General features: G+C 41.6%; 1 protein-coding gene across 2 annotated transcripts in view; it reads left to right on the top strand.

The window, feature by feature from the left end:
• Positions 1–16841, top strand: part of LOC119650714 (nuclear hormone receptor FTZ-F1 beta) — a 129176-nt gene extending 112335 nt beyond the window's left edge. For both annotated transcript variants that reach the window (XM_038053724.1, XM_038053725.1), the window contains exons 3-8: positions 4761–6404; positions 6632–6907; positions 6977–7126; positions 11758–11860; positions 11936–12090; positions 15851–16841. In XM_038053724.1, coding sequence (XP_037909652.1) covers positions 4827–6404; positions 6632–6907; positions 6977–7126; positions 11758–11860; positions 11936–12090; positions 15851–15934 — 2346 coding nt within the window. In that variant the 5' untranslated portion in view covers positions 4761–4826 and the 3' untranslated portion in view covers positions 15935–16841. The remainder of the gene's footprint in view (positions 1–4760; positions 6405–6631; positions 6908–6976; positions 7127–11757; positions 11861–11935; positions 12091–15850) is intronic.
• The last annotated feature ends 1435 nt before the right edge of the window (positions 16842–18276 follow it).

Below are 18276 nucleotides of genomic sequence, written 5' to 3'. Positions count from 1 at the left end.
ACTTGATAAGTTCCATCCGAACTCTCGCTATAATGAGGTGCACGACGCTATTTTTCTTTTGTCTTCAGCAATGGATAATTACTCGTATATCCAATAAGGTTTTGAGGGTAGTGTTAATCTTCAGAGCAGCGAAAAGTAAAACATACTGTGCTCTGGATCTGGCTACCGCATTCAGGTCAAAGAAGACGAACATGCTTCCCAAAAAATTAATTGCTGAATACGCTTTTCAAAATGGGAACCAAATTGTAGGTTCAGCAACCCCTTTAGGAATCTTTCCACCGTTGTTGCCACTATTTCAGTGAGGCTTCCCTTGTCACTCCTATACATTTTGTATCCTTCTCAGATAGTTTCTTTGTTGTTTCTGGTGCAGACCTCGCTAGAGGGTATTCTATAACCATTGCACTTCCCTAGGGCCAATTAGACGTAGGAAATTTTTAACTTAAGCGGCTTTCAGTATGGCAGTAGACAGAAGCGTCCTAATTGCTGTACATTTTCCCTTCCATGCCGAACTCATTTTTTTTTTCGTACTCTTCCCCTTACAACTGTGTTGTCATGCGCGTGTTTCCTCCAACGCAAGTCCGTTTGTCATTTCCTGTGTATATTTCCCCTGCTTTAGCCCCTCTCACCTGTACGAAGAATTCTTCGACAAACTATCGGATATCCTAACCGTAGTTTTCCCTCTTTTCTCCTCTATTTCCTTCATTGTTTGTAGCTCAACGTTTAGGCACCTTTATGAGTACCTATGTTGCACTTAAACCGCTTTGTTGAAATTGTCCCCGCCAACAACTTTACCCCACGCCCCCTAACCCCTTCTTGATTGCTATTATCCTGCTCTTGAGTTCGTTGCGGAAATCGCTGTTATCAATTCCAACGTTTTACGCAAGCCTGCTTTGAATTCAGCCCTGACGATCATCAACTGGGATTTCATCCTCAATCTTTTAATTTACGTCGAAGCCCTCGATTCCCTTTATGCCATTCTAACTAATCTCTTCTCTTGTTATGTCCTATTTCTACTCTACTACTACTCATTCTTGCTACGTTTCCTTAGATTATTGAATATCCTGTTCTATTTCCTCCTGCTCTGGTATTTCATAACGTACCATTCTGGATCCATATTTTTTATTTGTTCCTTCGTGTTCCTTCAATCAATCAATCTAAAGAACAGATAAATTGGTACTAAACGTTGGCAGAAGCCATTTGATGTGCTACTGTCTCAAACCCTCTCCCACTCTGTTTTTCTGTTTCGATAGATAGAACACGGCTTGGGTATCAGAAAATCGGCTTCATATAACATTACCATTCTGACTTTGATTCGGTCTAACCTTCGTTCAGAGTTTTCAACTCCCTCATACAAAGCATTCTTAAATATTACTCCGTCTTCTTGTCACCAATCAGCAATTGTAACTGTTTTTCTATAGAGAAACTCCAACGTTATTTTACCCGATCCCTCCTCTTTAAAAAGATCTTCCCTTGTGTGGACTATCCTACCCGACTGCACCCTCTTAATCTACGTAGAATCGTAGAATACTCCTCGATATTTGTTCCTTTTTCAGACTTTCTACTGGCTTGCTTCACTTTACTGACACCACATACTAACCGTCTTCTTTCTTTCTTTCTCCTACTGTTGATGATCAGGACCTCTTCCAATTCTGTTTCACTAGGACGAATTTGGTCATTTATAGCCTAATAATGGTGCAGCAGTCGCATTACCGTGTACCACAATATCTTAAGGCTACTTCGCTGAACCAACTACAGCCAAATTATCCGCGAAATCCGTTGTAATAATCTCCTTCAAAAGGGAATTAATGAAAATCCCATTTTAAACAAATTTCACAAGAGATGATCCACTACCGAGCCATGTGGAATTTCTCTTATGACAATACCCTTCTTAAGTCTTCCATTCGTACCATACCAAAGTGCCTTTTCGGAGAGTCAACTCTCGATCAACCACATCGAATAGTAAGGACTATTCCTTCTTACCAATTTGTTCTTAATCCCCCCGAGTTGATCGAATTGAAGGCCTTTTTTGACGCCCAATGTTATCGCGATATGACATTTGCTCCAGGGTGTCATTTATCGTGTTGGGTCTCCCACGTGGATCGATGGTAGAATGGACTTGGTGAAATCCAAATTAACGCTCCAATAGACAGTGTCTATATTCTATGATAAGGAGAAGTTTGTTGAAAGTTACATTCCACAGGGGGCTTCTTCCACCATGCATCCTTAAAACTAGCTGATAAACGAGTTAGGTTTGGTATTCGCACCGAGTTTAAGGACTCTGCTGGTATCTGACTTGCAGACTTCATTAGCCTCGATTATCCTACAAAAATTATCAAATTCGTTTTCAGTTATTGCAGGCATCCATCGCTGCTCTGCATCTTGTGCTGTTTCTTTTCTGCATGGCGGGAGCGAAGTGACCCTGGTGCATCTGCTCTGATGCAGGTTGGCCAGTTTTCCCCTTTGGCTTTAAATTTTACTCCGCACAGAATTTTTATAGCGTTTCCGCTTGCTGGTTAGCTTATTTTCACTTGCAGATACCTGGTATAACCAAAAGGTCAAAACTCAGAGATGTTGCTATTACCCCAATCAGTAATCACAACTCTGCCGGCATTATGGTGAACGAAGAGTCTATACTGACATGTCGTAGATGGTTTTTTTGCCTTGCTAGATGAGCTGCTTCCGAAATGCGAGTCTTCGATGTCTCCTGTCGATCGCGCTGAACTGGGGTAGAAAATCTCTCTTCTCCAGTGATGTGAAATCCAGGAGGCCATGGCGAGGCACAGGTCTCGGAAATCACCTGGTTGTGTCAATGTTACTTACGCGAGGGCTACTTCCCTGCTTTATGCTAGGGTTGTGCTTCTGAAGTCACTAGAAAAGGATAAGAAGAAGATAGTTCTAAAAATACTGAGCCTGCAGTCAGTATAAACCAGCACCGCTGTGCTAGTCGCGCTGGCGTTCCGATTGTGGTCTCCAAATTCATCCGCGTCCAACGCAAGAACTGTCGGATTATGCCCACATGGTAGGTACTCACCCTAGAATCAAAGACATTTGTTACTCAATATTTAGCAAATGGAAAAAAGTTAAAAAAACTTCCGCTATTTGTTCAATATGCCTTTCGTCTATTCATATTGGGCCGTGCTTGAAGGAATACAAACTAGACTCCCGGAAACTATCTGCATTTTTGGATTCTTTGATTACCACATGGCATATTGCTTCCTTTTTGGATTGACCCAGGCCGCGCTGTAGGTCTCAGATTATGAAAACTTCCATATCCTTCTCATAAATAATTCAAGTAGATATCCTCAATGCTTGAAATGGATCTGTCTCAAGGATATGTTCTCATTAGATTCAGGACCTTAAGAAAAATTGGTCGTTTGCGGCATGCCAGTGGTTAACATCCGCATTCTTTTTAGAAAGCGTACATTCAAGGTTAGCTTGGAATTATGTGACGCATGAACCCACTATGTGTCCAAATTCAAAGTATCTTGATATTGATGGTTGCAGGCTCTGTTTCTTTATTCAAATGAGGATATGGAAAATACTGGAAGGTTTGGTACAAGTCTCACCATTGCTGATGAAGTTATAATAATTCAAATTAACGTTTCTCATGTATACTTACTGTACCTTAAGGTATTGTAGAGTGTCAGTGACATTAAAGTAAATATTCTGATTAATTAAGGGCCCATATGCTTGGGATTATTGCTAATTGTAAACTCCTGGAAGATCATTCTAAAAACCCATTTTGCTCAGGTAGGTAGTTAGGTATCAGTGGCCGCTCCAAGGAGCCCAATTAGAGCTGTGATGCGCCGTTTTGATGCCACAGACTCCTAAAACCGTGACGGCTGTTACGGGAGCAGGGAGGCAGAGTCTAGCCGACTCGGATCTTCAGAGTCAGTCCGCAGCATTCATAAAGGAAAGCAGCTCTCCCACCCTGCAGCTAGAAATCTCTCTTAGGTCCCCAAAGAATGGTTTACCCAGTGTCCATAGTCTGACTCTAGCTAGGGCTGGGCAATCGCAGAGGGTTTCATTTCCTTCTCTGCAGTTTCGGCAATGCGAATTTTAGGGTATGCCGAGCGTGGCGGCATGGTCTCCTATGGGCCAGTGGCCCGTGCAGACCGCCGTAATCCTGAATGCATTTGCACGCGTCTGACACAGGAGCTCTAGTGATGGGGCTATTATGTTATAAGCGGGCCAAATTCTCCTTACTTGATACAACTCGTAAGCCTTCGCCATCTAAAGCCCGCGGCTGCTAGGTAGTGCGAGTAGACTTGGTCTCTGACACCCGCCAGTGAAACATCGACTGTATTCACCGAAGGGCTGCCAAGAGCAGAGTCTCGCTTAGCCAATCCGTCAGCCCGCTCATTCCCCTCTATGTTCCTGTGCCCGGGAACCCAGAGGATGGTGATCTTGAGCCGGTTCAGCGGGTCTCTGCACTTGGGGCTCGAATCTCGCTCCAGCCATCCACAGACTTCCAATATCGCCAGTACTTCCGCTTGGAATACACTGGTGAAACCTGGGAGACCATACGACTTGGATTTTGCTCAACAAATTAAGTAAATTTTGAGCAGAAAATGCTCACAAAACCTTTCATACCGGAAGCGCCCAGTTCACGGTTTCTCACTTGTTTTTTTTTTTTCATGGAAGAAATTCTCCTGACAGGGGTTGAATAATTGGCATTATTTCATTCATTATTCTTTCATTCACTGCATGAACTCATTCTACAATTTCTTTAACCAATTCTTTGTTCTTTTGCTTTTCAGAAATGAATAATTCCTCCCACCAACAAACAGTTCATCGTTCAGCGAAACAATTTCCATAAATTCAAGATGGTGAACATGCATACAACCACTGGGGGAAATCGTTCCCCCAGTCATACTTCGCAATCCAGCACAATGAGCGTAGTAAACTCCAATACTTCCAATTCAAATCGTAACGCAAATGTTTCTGTGACAAATATCAAATGTGATCAAGAAAACGTTAAACGAGAACCATATGAACTCGATCATCATCAGAATGGTGTGATCCTTGCCCCAGTAGCCACAACTCCGAATTGTAATAGTTATATGAATGGAAGTAGTCCTGTAGCGACTGGAAGCAGTAGCAGTAGTGGAGGCATAAGGATACAAGTTCCAAAAGTAGAAGACTCTGACGAATCGGAATCCGAATTGGCCAATATTGAAAATTCATCGAATGTTAATCGGAGAGCGGGTAGTGCAAATAAAAGTGGTCCGAGACCAATGTCTTGGGAAGGAGAACTTTCCGAACCTGAAGATGGGATGATGGACACCGAGAACTCGGTTAGTAACGATAAGGACTTTGAAGATTCACAAATGTCTACAACGAAAGACGATTCCCGACAGAGTGGTATTATGAAGGCCGACTATGAACACACGCCAGTTGACCCAGGTGGTCCGGTAGCTTTTAGTTCAGCGGCAAAGAAATTTCAGCCCGACGGTGTCAGTCTCAAATATGAGCCAGGACTTTCGGATGCGACTGCGAGTGGTCTGAACTCACCGCTTCTCGCCCGATCTAAATCGAATTTACTACCAGCGAATCCAAGTCCTGACTCCGCCATTCATTCCGTTTACACGCATAGCTCTCCAAGCCAATCGCCACTCACGTCCCGACATGCACCCTATACACCTTCGTTGAGTCGAAATAATAGCGATGCGTCGCATAGTAGTTGTTATTCATATAGTTCGGAGTTCAGTCCCACCCATTCACCTATCCAAGGACGTCACAACATTTATGGTAATTTCAACGGATCTCTACATCATTCCGTATTATATCGACCGATTGTAGATGGTCAAGAACCTGCTTTACATTCACTCAATTCAGGAGCGACTCCAGGTGGAACACCTCGACGACCCGATGAAGTCCTTCCTGCTCCTGAAAGCGAGGCCATTCCATCACCTGGAATATCTAGGCAACAATTAATCAATAGTCCATGTCCGATTTGCGGCGATAAAATCTCCGGATTCCATTATGGTATCTTCTCTTGTGAGTCCTGTAAAGGGTTCTTCAAGCGGACTGTACAAAATAGGAAGAACTATGTTTGTGTTAGGGGCGGCCCATGTCCAGTGACAATATCAACGCGAAAAAAATGTCCAGCTTGTCGATTTGACAAGTGTCTGCAGAAAGGGATGAAATTGGAAGCAATTAGGGAAGATCGTACACGTGGTGGCCGGTCAACATATCAATGTTCGTACACATTGCCCAACTCAATGTTGAGTCCGATTATGAACAGTGGCCAGGAGAATAGCAACTGCGGTCAGAATAACATCCGAACTATGATGAATGGTTACATGGTTAAGACGGAGCAATCGGAACTTAGTAATGGATGCGGTAGTGTTAATGCAGCGGCCAGTAGTTATCGTAATAATAATGTCCCACATTTATTGCAGGTAAGGTGGTTTTTGCTTGATATTTCTAAAATTTAAAGTTTTATTGCGGTTTAGTGAAATTGATGTCTTATCTCCTTTGAATATGTGGCCACTGGCAGCGGTCGGTTGGGTGAAATTCCAAAAATGCCAGAGGAGTTTCACAGATCAAGTGAACCTCGTCTTGAGTCATGGCTTGAAAACCATTCAAAGAAAGATTAATTACGTGCTAATTGCTTTTATCTTTTTAGGAAATCATGGATGTCGAACATCTATGGCAATACAACGAAGGAGAAATCCGATTCAATCCACCTGTATGTGGGGGAAGCACAACACCTACGACGACAGCCGCTTCGGCGGCTGCATCATTAGCAGCGAATCCATTATTAGGTAGCGCTGGTATTACGCCAGCCAATGGCGAGAATACAAATCCAGACTTAATAGCAAATCTGTGCAATGTGGCGGATCATCGACTTTACAAGATTGTTAAATGGTGTAAGAGTTTGCCATTATTCAAAAACATTTCGGTGAGTTTATCATTTGAGATAAATCGAAATATCTTTTTTTGACCAATTTCTTAAAATTTCTCTTCCCAGATTGATGATCAAATTTGCTTGTTGATAAATTCGTGGTGTGAATTGTTATTGTTTTCGTGTTGTTTTCGATCGATGCCGACACCTGGCGAAATTAAAATATCGCATGGAAAGTCTATAACACTCGTTCAGGCCAAGTCCAGTGGTTTACAGGTAAATTTTTAGTTTTAAATTGACATGATAATGGGAAAGCCAAGTCTTTGTTCGAATTGTAAAGGCAGCGACAAGAGTTGCGTCATTTTTGACTCCAAAATTTTATAGTTCCTTCGTGCAATTTTCTTGGGTCATGACTGCAAATTCAATTACGAAATCGTTGCACACATCGCAATGCAGCCTTGTTGCTGTTAGGTAACTGAAGTCAACGATCTGATTTTAACGAAGTACCTACTTCCGCCTTAAAATTAAACAAAATACTATTTAAGTATTCATCAGTTGGGTTAAAATTGATTGGGATCATAAAAATGAGCCCCTCACAGTCCCCATGATCCCAATTTAATATTTCATCATCCCATCATCCCCCGAATGGCTTTCAACTTTCCCCTTTGACTTTATTTTAAGCGCCCTGTCCCACAGAGTATCTCCTGATTAATAATTAAAAACACGGAAATATTTTTTTTCCAGAGAAAAATGCATTGTACGAATTCAGAAAAATAATTACCATTAAATTGGCTATCATAATTCGTATGTAATCCGACCTTTCGGGGCTGATGCTGCAGTTAATGAATGATTTAATGAATTCATTTTTTTTGACTTGGAGATAAATGTCAGCCAAGAATGGAATAATTTTTATTTTTGTTCTTTTTCGCCTTTCTTTGGTTTTCAGATGTTTTATTTCGAGAGTACGTTCATTGAACTTTTGCCCGTCAGTCTGCTCTGCTGCTCGAAATTTGAGCTGAATGAAATCCATATGGGAAATGGTTGCCTGAATGGTTTTATTGCAGTTGCAAATATTTTAATTGGTGTGAACTTTTGGCACTTTTTGAGATGATTTTACAAGGCCATACGATGCAATGGTTATTGCCATGGAAGATACTTTTGGCTTAGTGCTGAGGGGATAAAAAAACCAGTCAGCATTGATGGAAGGGCCTTTGGACTTTATAATGAACCTTCGTATTGAGCTGCTCAATTTTCGATTTAAATGAGTACTTTAATAAATTTTCGTTGCGTAGAGATTGTATTTGTGCGCTAAATAATTCAGGAGGATATCAAATAACTGTCATTCCCCTGCACTTGCTAAATCTGCCAATTTACAAGGTCATATTTTGCCTAGATCATTTTGCATTATAATCGTTTACACACAACCCATAACATGCTGATCCTAAGCCCAGATTGCCAAGTCACGCCCACTGGGATTGACACGACGCGACACGATGGTTTTGCTAACGCCTACTAGGAACGACACGGGATGACAGATTTGTTAACGCCCGCTGGGAACGACACGACAGAATATTGCCTGGTGTATTTACCAGGTAAACATATTGAAAACACTATTACTAACTTATATTTGGCGTAGAAAATGCCTGCGGTTGCCTCAGACAACAGGCAAATGTCTGTGCATCTTTCAGATATGTTGTTGTTGTTGGTGTGTTTTTAGTTGTTCCACGTTGTCCTGATATGCTATATCAGGGCGAGCTAAGTTCCTTGGTCCGGTTTACGATCACTATACATGAAGATGAAGAATGACTAGGCTCTGGATCCATGCAAACCAGCTGCCACTCGGTCGTATTGGCAATTTGATGTTTCGCATATCCGACAGACAAATGTCTGTTTCACACAAAATCTTTTTCAACAGCAGACATATATCTCTGTCTGTCTTACGGATCAAATAGATCAAATGTCTGAGCCTGCGTCAGACATAAGACACAGAAATATCTGATTCAGCCAAACGTCTGCTTCAGGCTGTCTGTTTCTGTTTCAGACAAGTGTCTGGGTATGGCTCAGACATTAAACAGATGTCTATCTTCTTTTTTGCCGATGGAAGGTGGAAAGCTTCAAAAGCTACCGCAGGCTCCTGCCGCTTACCCACTAAAACCACTTCCACTCTCCCCGCGGGATTTCCGTTTGGTATTATCTCGCGGGGCTGGATCAGAATTTATTCTGCGCTAATGTTAATATTCGTGTTTCTCTCGCGTTCATTCTTTCGGCTGACTTCTTCCTGCCTAAGCTGCAATCACCTTTTCGACTTCGGTTTATATCTCCTTTGCTTTCACCTTACGTTCTATTATATTTTGGGGTGTAAAGTGCTCCCCGGTTGTAGCATCAAATGCAGCCCTTTGAACTGCGAATCTCGGGCAATGGAAAAAAAATGTTCTCCGTCCTTTGCAATATTTGGTGTGGCCACCACGCAGACGTGCCATCGTACACGGTCCGCTAAAATACCCTTCAACTCATCCCAGGGCTTGCGGAGACGTTCGCACTCCTCATCTACACAGTAGCAATAGAATTGTCACCCCCCTCAAAGTATGATCTATATATTGCCACTTCCGCCTTCTGATCACATTGCCTACGGGTAACTGGCCTGTGCGCCAACCAAGTTCTTTGCTCGAAATAGTATCAGGCCAGCATACTCCTATGATGGGTTATAGACAAGTGTTCACGAAAGCTTGAAGCTTTTGAGTGACAGTGGGGATCACCTTTCATGTGTTACTCGCATGCAGCAACACACGACGAACATAAGCACAGAACCCCTTGAACTTGATCTTGGTGTTGAGATCCATTCCAGATCCATTGGATAAGCCAGCGAAAGCGGATCTACCGCTGTTAATGCGTCGCTTCCTAGATATACAAACTGATCAACGCATTCGATGCAGATGGAGAGAATGGGATGATCCATCAAACTAAAAACCTGGATCTTATTGGTGTTTACCGTCAGTCCGATTCTACTTCTCTCTCTTTCCAAATCCAGAGACATTCGACCAAGGTCCATGATCCAGTGAGAGAGCAAACAGATGTCATGAACGTAGTCAAGGTATTTGAGGAAACATATCGTGGTCCATTGAACTCCTTCATGTCCTCTAAGGCAAGGCAGCATGAAGAACGTCACCAAAAATAAGAAGAAATAATATCGTTTAAAAGATGTAACTCTGGTGGATTCCGCTTTCGACCTCAAATTCCTCTGTTATTTTACCTCGATGCAGCACGTGATGTTTTCCGCTATCATATGTCGCTCTGATAATAACTATTAGTTTCTCCGGAATGCCCCTCCTGCATCTAGCCCGCAAGATACATTCCTTATTGACGCTATTGAAAGCTTTCTCGAAATCGACGAAAAGCAGAAAGGTGCAGCGAATATCTAAACTCCCCTTTTTTCACTCTTTGGGAAAGATCTACAAGTAGAAAAAATCATACACGTGGAAGTAGCAGATCTTCAGAGACTGCACGTGCAGCGATAAATAACTCTACGAGGGGAGGAACCCCACGCAACTATACTCAGTTTGAGTGCATTGACGACCGAAATGATTCCACTTCTGTTTGGAAAAGCAGTTCCTATCCACATGTTATGGTGACTAACTCTTTCATTTACAAGAAGCGGAACTTCATCGGATGTCATATGGTTAAGAATTGCAATGAGTGGTCCTTCCACTCGTTCTGCTGTTCGTGGATGAAGAATTCATCGTTAACGTTCCTCGCCAGATCATCGAAAGTTTTGCGATCCCATGCCAGCTCTTGCGTTGCAGGCGTTGCATCACCTCGGTACCAACAAGGCCGTCAACCAACCAAACTACTCTAACAGTTTTGCCAGTCATGAACACCGACTGCGGGAGATAATATATGGAACTGGACGGCACCTGCTGGAGCTAACCCGAATGCTAGCAGTTCTTCAGGATGAGGGCCGGAGTTCTTGGTTCTCAAATATTATCTCCCTGTCAGGATACAGAGATTTTATCACGTGGCAGTAGTCAATAGTCAACAAAACTAAACCCGCCCAAGGTAATCTACTCTAATAGAGATGTAATGTCTCGAGGCGGATTGATACCACCGAAAATTTCAATCCCAAAGAAATTAAACGGCCAAGTGGCCTAATAAGCGAGGGGACTAAATCACAAAAACCTAACGCGTTCGGGATGGACAAGGAAGGATTAACCTTGAGCTGATTCAGGGGTCTACGCGACGAGTGGCCCTCGTCTTCCTTTCTTCTTCATGGAGGGTCAGATGACACGGTGGCCCGGCAGTGACCCACCCCAACCTAAAGGTTCACCCCCTGCCGTTTCCTATATAATGGGGGGACCCTAAATAAATGGGTGCACTGACGCCTGCCTGCACAAAGTCGGAAGCTGTTCCGGTTAGTAAACGCCCGGTGGGTGTCCACTTTCGAGATTTAATCAACGATGCTTTTGCGTGCTGAAACGAGCGTCTGGTGAGCCTTGTGAATGGTGTTAGCACCAGTTCGACTAAAATTTGTTACAAATTTAGGAAGAAATTTCTGCATTACTGTGGTATGGTGCGGACGCGCGAAAGTGGTCATTGAAATTTGCAAGCCAGGTAAAATTAGCCTATATTTCGGTAGAAAACTATATCGATTTTAACCCTTAACCCCCCCCCCCCCCCCCCCCCCCCCCCTAACACTCGAGATGAAAAATTTTTCTCTCCAAATGATGGTTTTAATCCCTCCCAGCAAAATTGGAGTACTTCTCTGAAACAACATGTTCCAATACCTTTTTTGGAAATAAAATAAATATTTTTTAATGGTTTTCTGTGGAATTACAAAAAAATATTTGTAAAATTTTATCCGATAGTTATATTCACACAAATAGTGCATAAACCATTTCCATATCTATTTTCAGGCGTGCATTGAAAGAATGCTGAATCTGACAGACCATCTGCGACGATTGCGAGTTGATCAATATGAATACGTTGCCATGAAAGTTATAGTACTATTACAATCAGGTGAGTGTACCATCGCATTAAAATAGTATTCAGGACAAAGAATGACATCTTTTTTTTTACAATTCTGTATTATAGACACCACCGAATTACGGGACCCAGTGAAAGTTCGTGAAAGCCAAGAGAAGGCATTACAAGCTTTACAAGCGTACACTTTAGCCCATTATCCAGAAACACCGGCCAAATTTGGGGAATTATTATTGAGGATTCCTGAATTACAGAAAACGTGTCAGGTAAGTGTATTTTTGAGCAAGAGTTATCATATTATAAGTATCGATAGAAAGGATGGGGATAACGCTGTCTTTTGTTATTCCCCTCCTTTCTTCCTTCATATTGAATGGGGGTGCATGAAGGTGATGGTCTCAGCATATGTTTTCAAATGAAAGCAAGTAATAAACGTCTCTTTTGGGACAATATACCCACGAGCTCTGAGATTGAATCATATGCCATCCCCGAAGCAGCAACCTGAGAGATTGACAAGCGATTGAAGGAGAGGCACATTACAGTCTGCAATGATAATCAAGCCACCTTGAGCGCCTTATGCAGCCCCTTGATCAACTAAAATAATGTACAGAAATGCAGAATTTGTTTGAGCTCTATATCTATATTCAATACGATGGAACAACGCTAGTCACCATGGCGTAGAGGGAAATGGGATTTCGTGTTACTTGACAAAAGATTATTCAAGAGGAGCAATTAGAGTGTCAGTAGCATTGGCAAATCCTGCTATCTAATATTGGGAACAGGCTTCTCATAAAGACTAGTGACAGAGGCTAACTAACTAGACACACCGAAATTTTACTCTCGGAACAACACAAACATACTATTTTGTCAAAAAGCAGAAAAATATGCAGAAGTTTTGTGAGCATTCTCACTGGCCACATCTCACTGGCTGATTTAGAATTGAAATTTTGCAAGATGATGCATATCCATCCTGTAACGGACAATTGGAAACTACGGAACACTTCCCATGTAAACGCATCAAACATAAGGTTTTTGGTACTGATGTACTTCAGCATCACATCCACTGACGGAAAGCTTGTCATATGTAAAAGAATCTTTTATATACCATTAGGCGGGATGTCGGGTACATTGGACCACTACGGGATACTGAGCCTCTGCTCCCAGCAAGAAAGACTTCAGCCTATCTAAGGAGACCATCTTGGGCTTGCCCCCAACGTTCAATCTGAACGAGTGGTCTCCAGGTTTGAGACTTTTTAGGGGCTGGTGGTATGATGATTGCAGCGACTTGCGGTTGTCATCAGTCCTCACCAAGTGTGAGTGCAGACTTCAAGGTCCCTAGGGGTGTTGACCAATAGCTGCGCATAACGGAATGGCAGCTTCAATAATGGGCATTTAACTTTTTCCATAGATACAAGTCTGCGGGTCCGGATGGCATTATTCCTGCTCTAGTAATAGAGAGAATGGATGTCCTGGGTCTACACATTCGGAATATATTTCGCGCTTGCCTAGCACACGCTTATATTCCAACCAGATGGCGTGATGTGAAGGTAATATTTATTCCCAAACCAAGGAGACTCATCTACACAGACGCAAAAGCTTCCGACCGTCTAACTTCTTTTCTGCTAAAAGGCGATGCCTTCAATTATGCCTCATTCGGTGCGATTTGTAACATGGCAAGACAGTATGGAATCGATCCGCTAATTAATCAGTTGGAGACTTCACATGCTAAAATGGAGAAAGATTCGCATATTGATCGGACAAGTCTATTGAGGCAGGGTGTCTTAGGCGTTGCTCACAGGGAGGGGTTCTCTCTCCTCTGTTATGGTTCCTAGTTATGAACACCTTGTAATCCTGAAGGACACAGTGGTCTTCGCACAAGCATTTGCGGACCATCTAGCCGTAATAATTATCGGCAATTTTTCGGGCACAGTATATGACCGCCTGAATGCAACACCTCATGCAATCTACAGTTGGTGCCTCCATAATGGACTCACGGTAAACGCTAGAAAGTCTGGACTAGTTCTGTTCACTAGAAACATCAGGCGGCTACACGCTATTCACCTTATCAAGGACAGCGCAGTTCCAAATGTCCGGAATCATATCGGACGCGACCCGCTTCAACTATGCGGTGGTCGGCCTGGATGAAGAGTCGATTCTTCTGGTGTCCGATGTAGTGAAGTCGACATCATACACGCAGCTCAAGAGCGAGTTGATCAGGCGCCTGTCGGCAAGCGAGTCGGCAAAATTAGACCACTTGCTGGCGGGTTTAACGTTGGGTGATCGAACTCCCAGCCAATTGCTTCGCGAAATGAGGCAATTGGGTGGGAGCAAGATCGGCGATGACCTGAAGGTTCCAATTGGCCGAATTGAATGTATTTCTCACATCCAGGGTCACCACCACTCAATATTTGCTGGTGCAGTCCCTGCCGTGAATTGCATTTTCGGCCAAGCCAGCATCAATGGTTGATCTGGCTTTACGGAATCCATACTGCCTATCTGAAAGGCCCCCTTGGCTCTCGACGACTGGGAGTAATCTATTATAAATAACCCGCTCCAATATTTTTCCCATAGTGTCTAGAAGATACATGGATCTATAAGAGGACGGTTCCGCTGGAGATTTGCCAGCTTTAGGCAGCAGCACCAGCTTCTGCCGCTTCCATGGTGCAGGAAAGATACCCTCGGACATGCACGTTTTGAACAGCTTCGCGAACATATTCGGTCTACATTTGACGGCAAGTTTGAGGGCCTTATTCGATATGCCATCCAGACCCGGGGCTTTGCTGTCGCCTATTCGATTGCAGATCTCCAGCAGCTCGTGACTGGTGGAATCGGCGTCACATTCAAAAGGAACTGGGAGATGTCAGTACCCCCTCCCCCCCCCCCCCTCCCCTTGCTGAGGAAATAACGCCTGGATTATTTTCAAAAAGAGCATAGGGCACGTGATATGCGGAGATGATCGATCCCTGAACCGTCCTGTCACCATTTTATAGGCGCTACCCCACGTATTTATTTCCGCTTCCAAACAGAGCTCCTTAAAACATTCCCTCCTGCTCCGCTAGATGGCGAGCTTGAGATTCTTGCAAGCTTTCTTATAGGCATGCTCCTTTTGCCCTTGATCGATGCTACCAATTGCCCTCTGAGCCGTTCGCCTGGCTCTGTTGCAAATCGATCGAAGGCTGGCAAGTTCACTATTCTACCAATAATTGGGTCTTCTAGTGGGGAATGAGCATCTCCTAGGCATCGACGCGTCACATGCTTTAGAGATGCGTTGGGTGTAACATGGAGAGCTCTATCCGTGGAGGTGTCTGCTTTGTTAGGCAAGTTTAGCCACACCTCTATGAATGTTTGCTCATCCATCACTTTTGCAGCTCATCCTGGTGTTCTTTTGGATTTCGGCTTCCGAGGTGCGGATCTCCTGCCTTGTAGTTCCGTCCTTAGTTCAAAGGTGGATTGCCTGGTGGTCACTGTACGTGAAGTCCTCGCTAATTTGCTGACAAAAGTCATCCCTGCAATTGAACCAGTTCCCCTTTTCCGATAAGTGGTTACATCGCCTTCGTTGGCCAGAACTACATCTAACTGAGTGAATGCTTCTAATAAGCAGCAGCCCCCTTGCGTTAGTCTCTTTGCTGGGCAGCAAAGATAGCCCACGCATTAAAGTCACCGGTTATCACTTTTGGACCTCGTTCCCTTGCGTCGTGAAAGGAAGTTTCCGTCTAATATAGATAATAGTCTAGACTCACATATATTTACCTGCAGACGTAAGTGTTAATTGGCGTAAAGTTGCTAAAGCAGCGGAAACAATTTGTTGGGTCTGACGATGGGGAAGTTCGAGATTTTCGTGTGTGTGTCCACCAGAAAATTGGACCTGCTGAGGAGGTAGGCGATGTGTTGCTGCGCAAACACCCTAGTTTTCGTTTTCCTATGGTGATATAAAATGTTAACTTTTCAATACTATTTGATGGCATACCAAATGCTCACACTATAACTTAAAATTTAACCATTTAAAACTGTTTTTCTTTTCCCTTTCAGCTCGGCAAAGAGACTCTCACGATAAAATCAAAGGACGGCGAAGATTTCAATCTTCTGATGGAACTATTACGTGGAGAACATTGACAAATGCTATTATTTCTTCTGAAGAAATGGCTGAAGATACTACAACTGATGGCAAGTGATAAAATCTCAATTTTCTATTACTACCATCTCCCCCTAAGCAATACGCACTGCAGCATAGTATTTTCTAAAAATAAATTAAAAATGCAGTGAGTATGCATTTAAAAGTGACATGCTTTTCACAACAAGAGGTTCGCTCATCAGTTCTCCTTGTCCTGTGAAAAGCAACAACTCAAATACTGCATTTTCCTGAAAATCAGTCAAAAAGAAAATCTAATATGTGCCTAAACGAGCTTTCAAAGAAAGTGGAAAAAAAAGATGAAACACAAATAAATGGATTGCCAAAATCAATCTTACACAAGATGGTGTGAAGTAATTGTTGCAAATATTACAATTGTTGTCGCAAATCAAACAGACGTGAGACGTGAAATAAAGTTGACAAAACCACACATGATGCGTTGTAATATGTGATGTTGTCGAAGAGAAATGTTTATTGGCTTTGTATGGAATTTCTAGAAAGTATCATAATAAATATCAAATAAGGACGTTATACACAATCCAATTCTCCTGATTTTTTACTGTAAATAAAAAAAGATATTATGGAAACTTGAAAACGGAAAATTTCAACGGGAAAAATTTATTTTCATTTTTTATATATATTTTTTCTTAGTTATATAAGAACAAGTATTTTTTTCTGTCCCTTAATTTTAAATGTAACTTTTTTAAAATTCATTTTTTATCAGTTTCAATTTTACTATATTTTTGTTAGTAGTAAAGAATAAAGAAAACATGTTTTTAAGCGTTTTATTAGTATTGCTTTTTTCATACCACGAATAAATGAAGGAATATCAATAATAGGAGGAACCCTAAGAAAACGGACACTCAAATTTGTCTATGACACAAAAACAAACAAGATTACATTTTTATGAAAATAAAACAAAAAAAAATGAAGAAAAATAAGCAAAATTAAATAAAACTAAGTAAGTGACGAATCAAGAATGATATTTAGATGTTAGAAGGACTCAATATGAAAGAAAATTAATAAAAAAAAATTAAGAAATATGAAAAAAGCGGATATTAGTTACTAAGCCATTGACTTAAGTGAAAATGCGGAATCACAATACAACAGAATTATTAAGGTAAACTATAAGAGAAAGATCTATATATATTTTGGATGCAATTATATACATAAAGCAAATATTTCGATTTAATTGAAAAGAAGAGAATGATATATACTTATATAGTTATAACGGAAAAATAAGATGAACATTTACTTATTGAAATAAATTATTGTTTTTTAAAGTGGAAACTATTACAACAATCTTTGGTTGGATGAATTAATTTTTGTTCAGATTTAATTCCTTTTCAGGTAGTTTGTGCTTTCAAATAGTTTTATTTTTATTTTTTATGAAACGTGCAGCGGAGATGAACATTTAACACGATTTTCTATGGTAAGTTCTTTGCTTGTTTATTATTTGAATGTATTATATTTTCCAATACTCTTGGTTTTATTTTTATTCTCATTCATTGATTGATATCTTAGTTATCAAGCTTATGTTATTGACTGTTATGTTTCATTGATTCAATTTCGAAATTCTATTCTGGCCCAGAAAGACCGCTGATGTACATGAGAAAAAGAAAATGTAAAAATTGAAATGGATCCATGTATCATAAGGATCAACATCTGTAAATTTTCTATATAACAATCAACTATAATGCAAATATCCTTCTGATGCAAAATGAGTAGCAAAATATATATTATGGAGTAAGTTAGATGAAAATGTTGTGCCTTGATGTAAGAACCTCACAATGGATTGGCTGCTAAGAATTACTTCAAAAAGAAAAAAGTTATGCGAGATGTTGCTTTGTTAGTTGTAGTTCAAGCTTGCGACAGATAGAAATGATAAACCCGATCCAGAGAGCCGACAGTACTATTGATCGAAACAAAAGCGAAAGTTTCAAGGAGGAAGGCAATCTCGTATTCAAATATGAAGCCTATTTAAACTGCTTTTTGCTTCATCTCGTCTAATCTGCATGGGTGCAAAATAACTCAGTGGCGAACAATGAAATCAAGCTTTCAAGAAAGCCTCAATCAACTCTCATAGTACACTTCAGATGAGTTTGCCGCATTGCCAACTTTCCTGTTTTACCCAAGATAAAATTAAGAAGGTGCGTTATTCAATTAGAAGCCAGAATGGAGATTGGGGTTGAGATATAAACCCAGCTTTTGTATCGGAATTTGGAGATTTTCTCATCCAGGATGAACCATATTGAGTACTTCACTGCATTCAAATCAGGCGATACGTCTCTTCTCCCAAAAACGGGAAGAGTATCGTTGCTAATGC

This window comes from Hermetia illucens, chromosome 3, assembly GCF_905115235.1.
Source record: "Hermetia illucens chromosome 3, iHerIll2.2.curated.20191125, whole genome shotgun sequence".
Lineage (NCBI taxonomy): Eukaryota > Metazoa > Arthropoda > Insecta > Diptera > Stratiomyidae > Hermetia > Hermetia illucens.
Note: the sequence above shows the minus strand (reverse complement) of the source record. Positions and strands in the feature narration are given on the sequence as shown.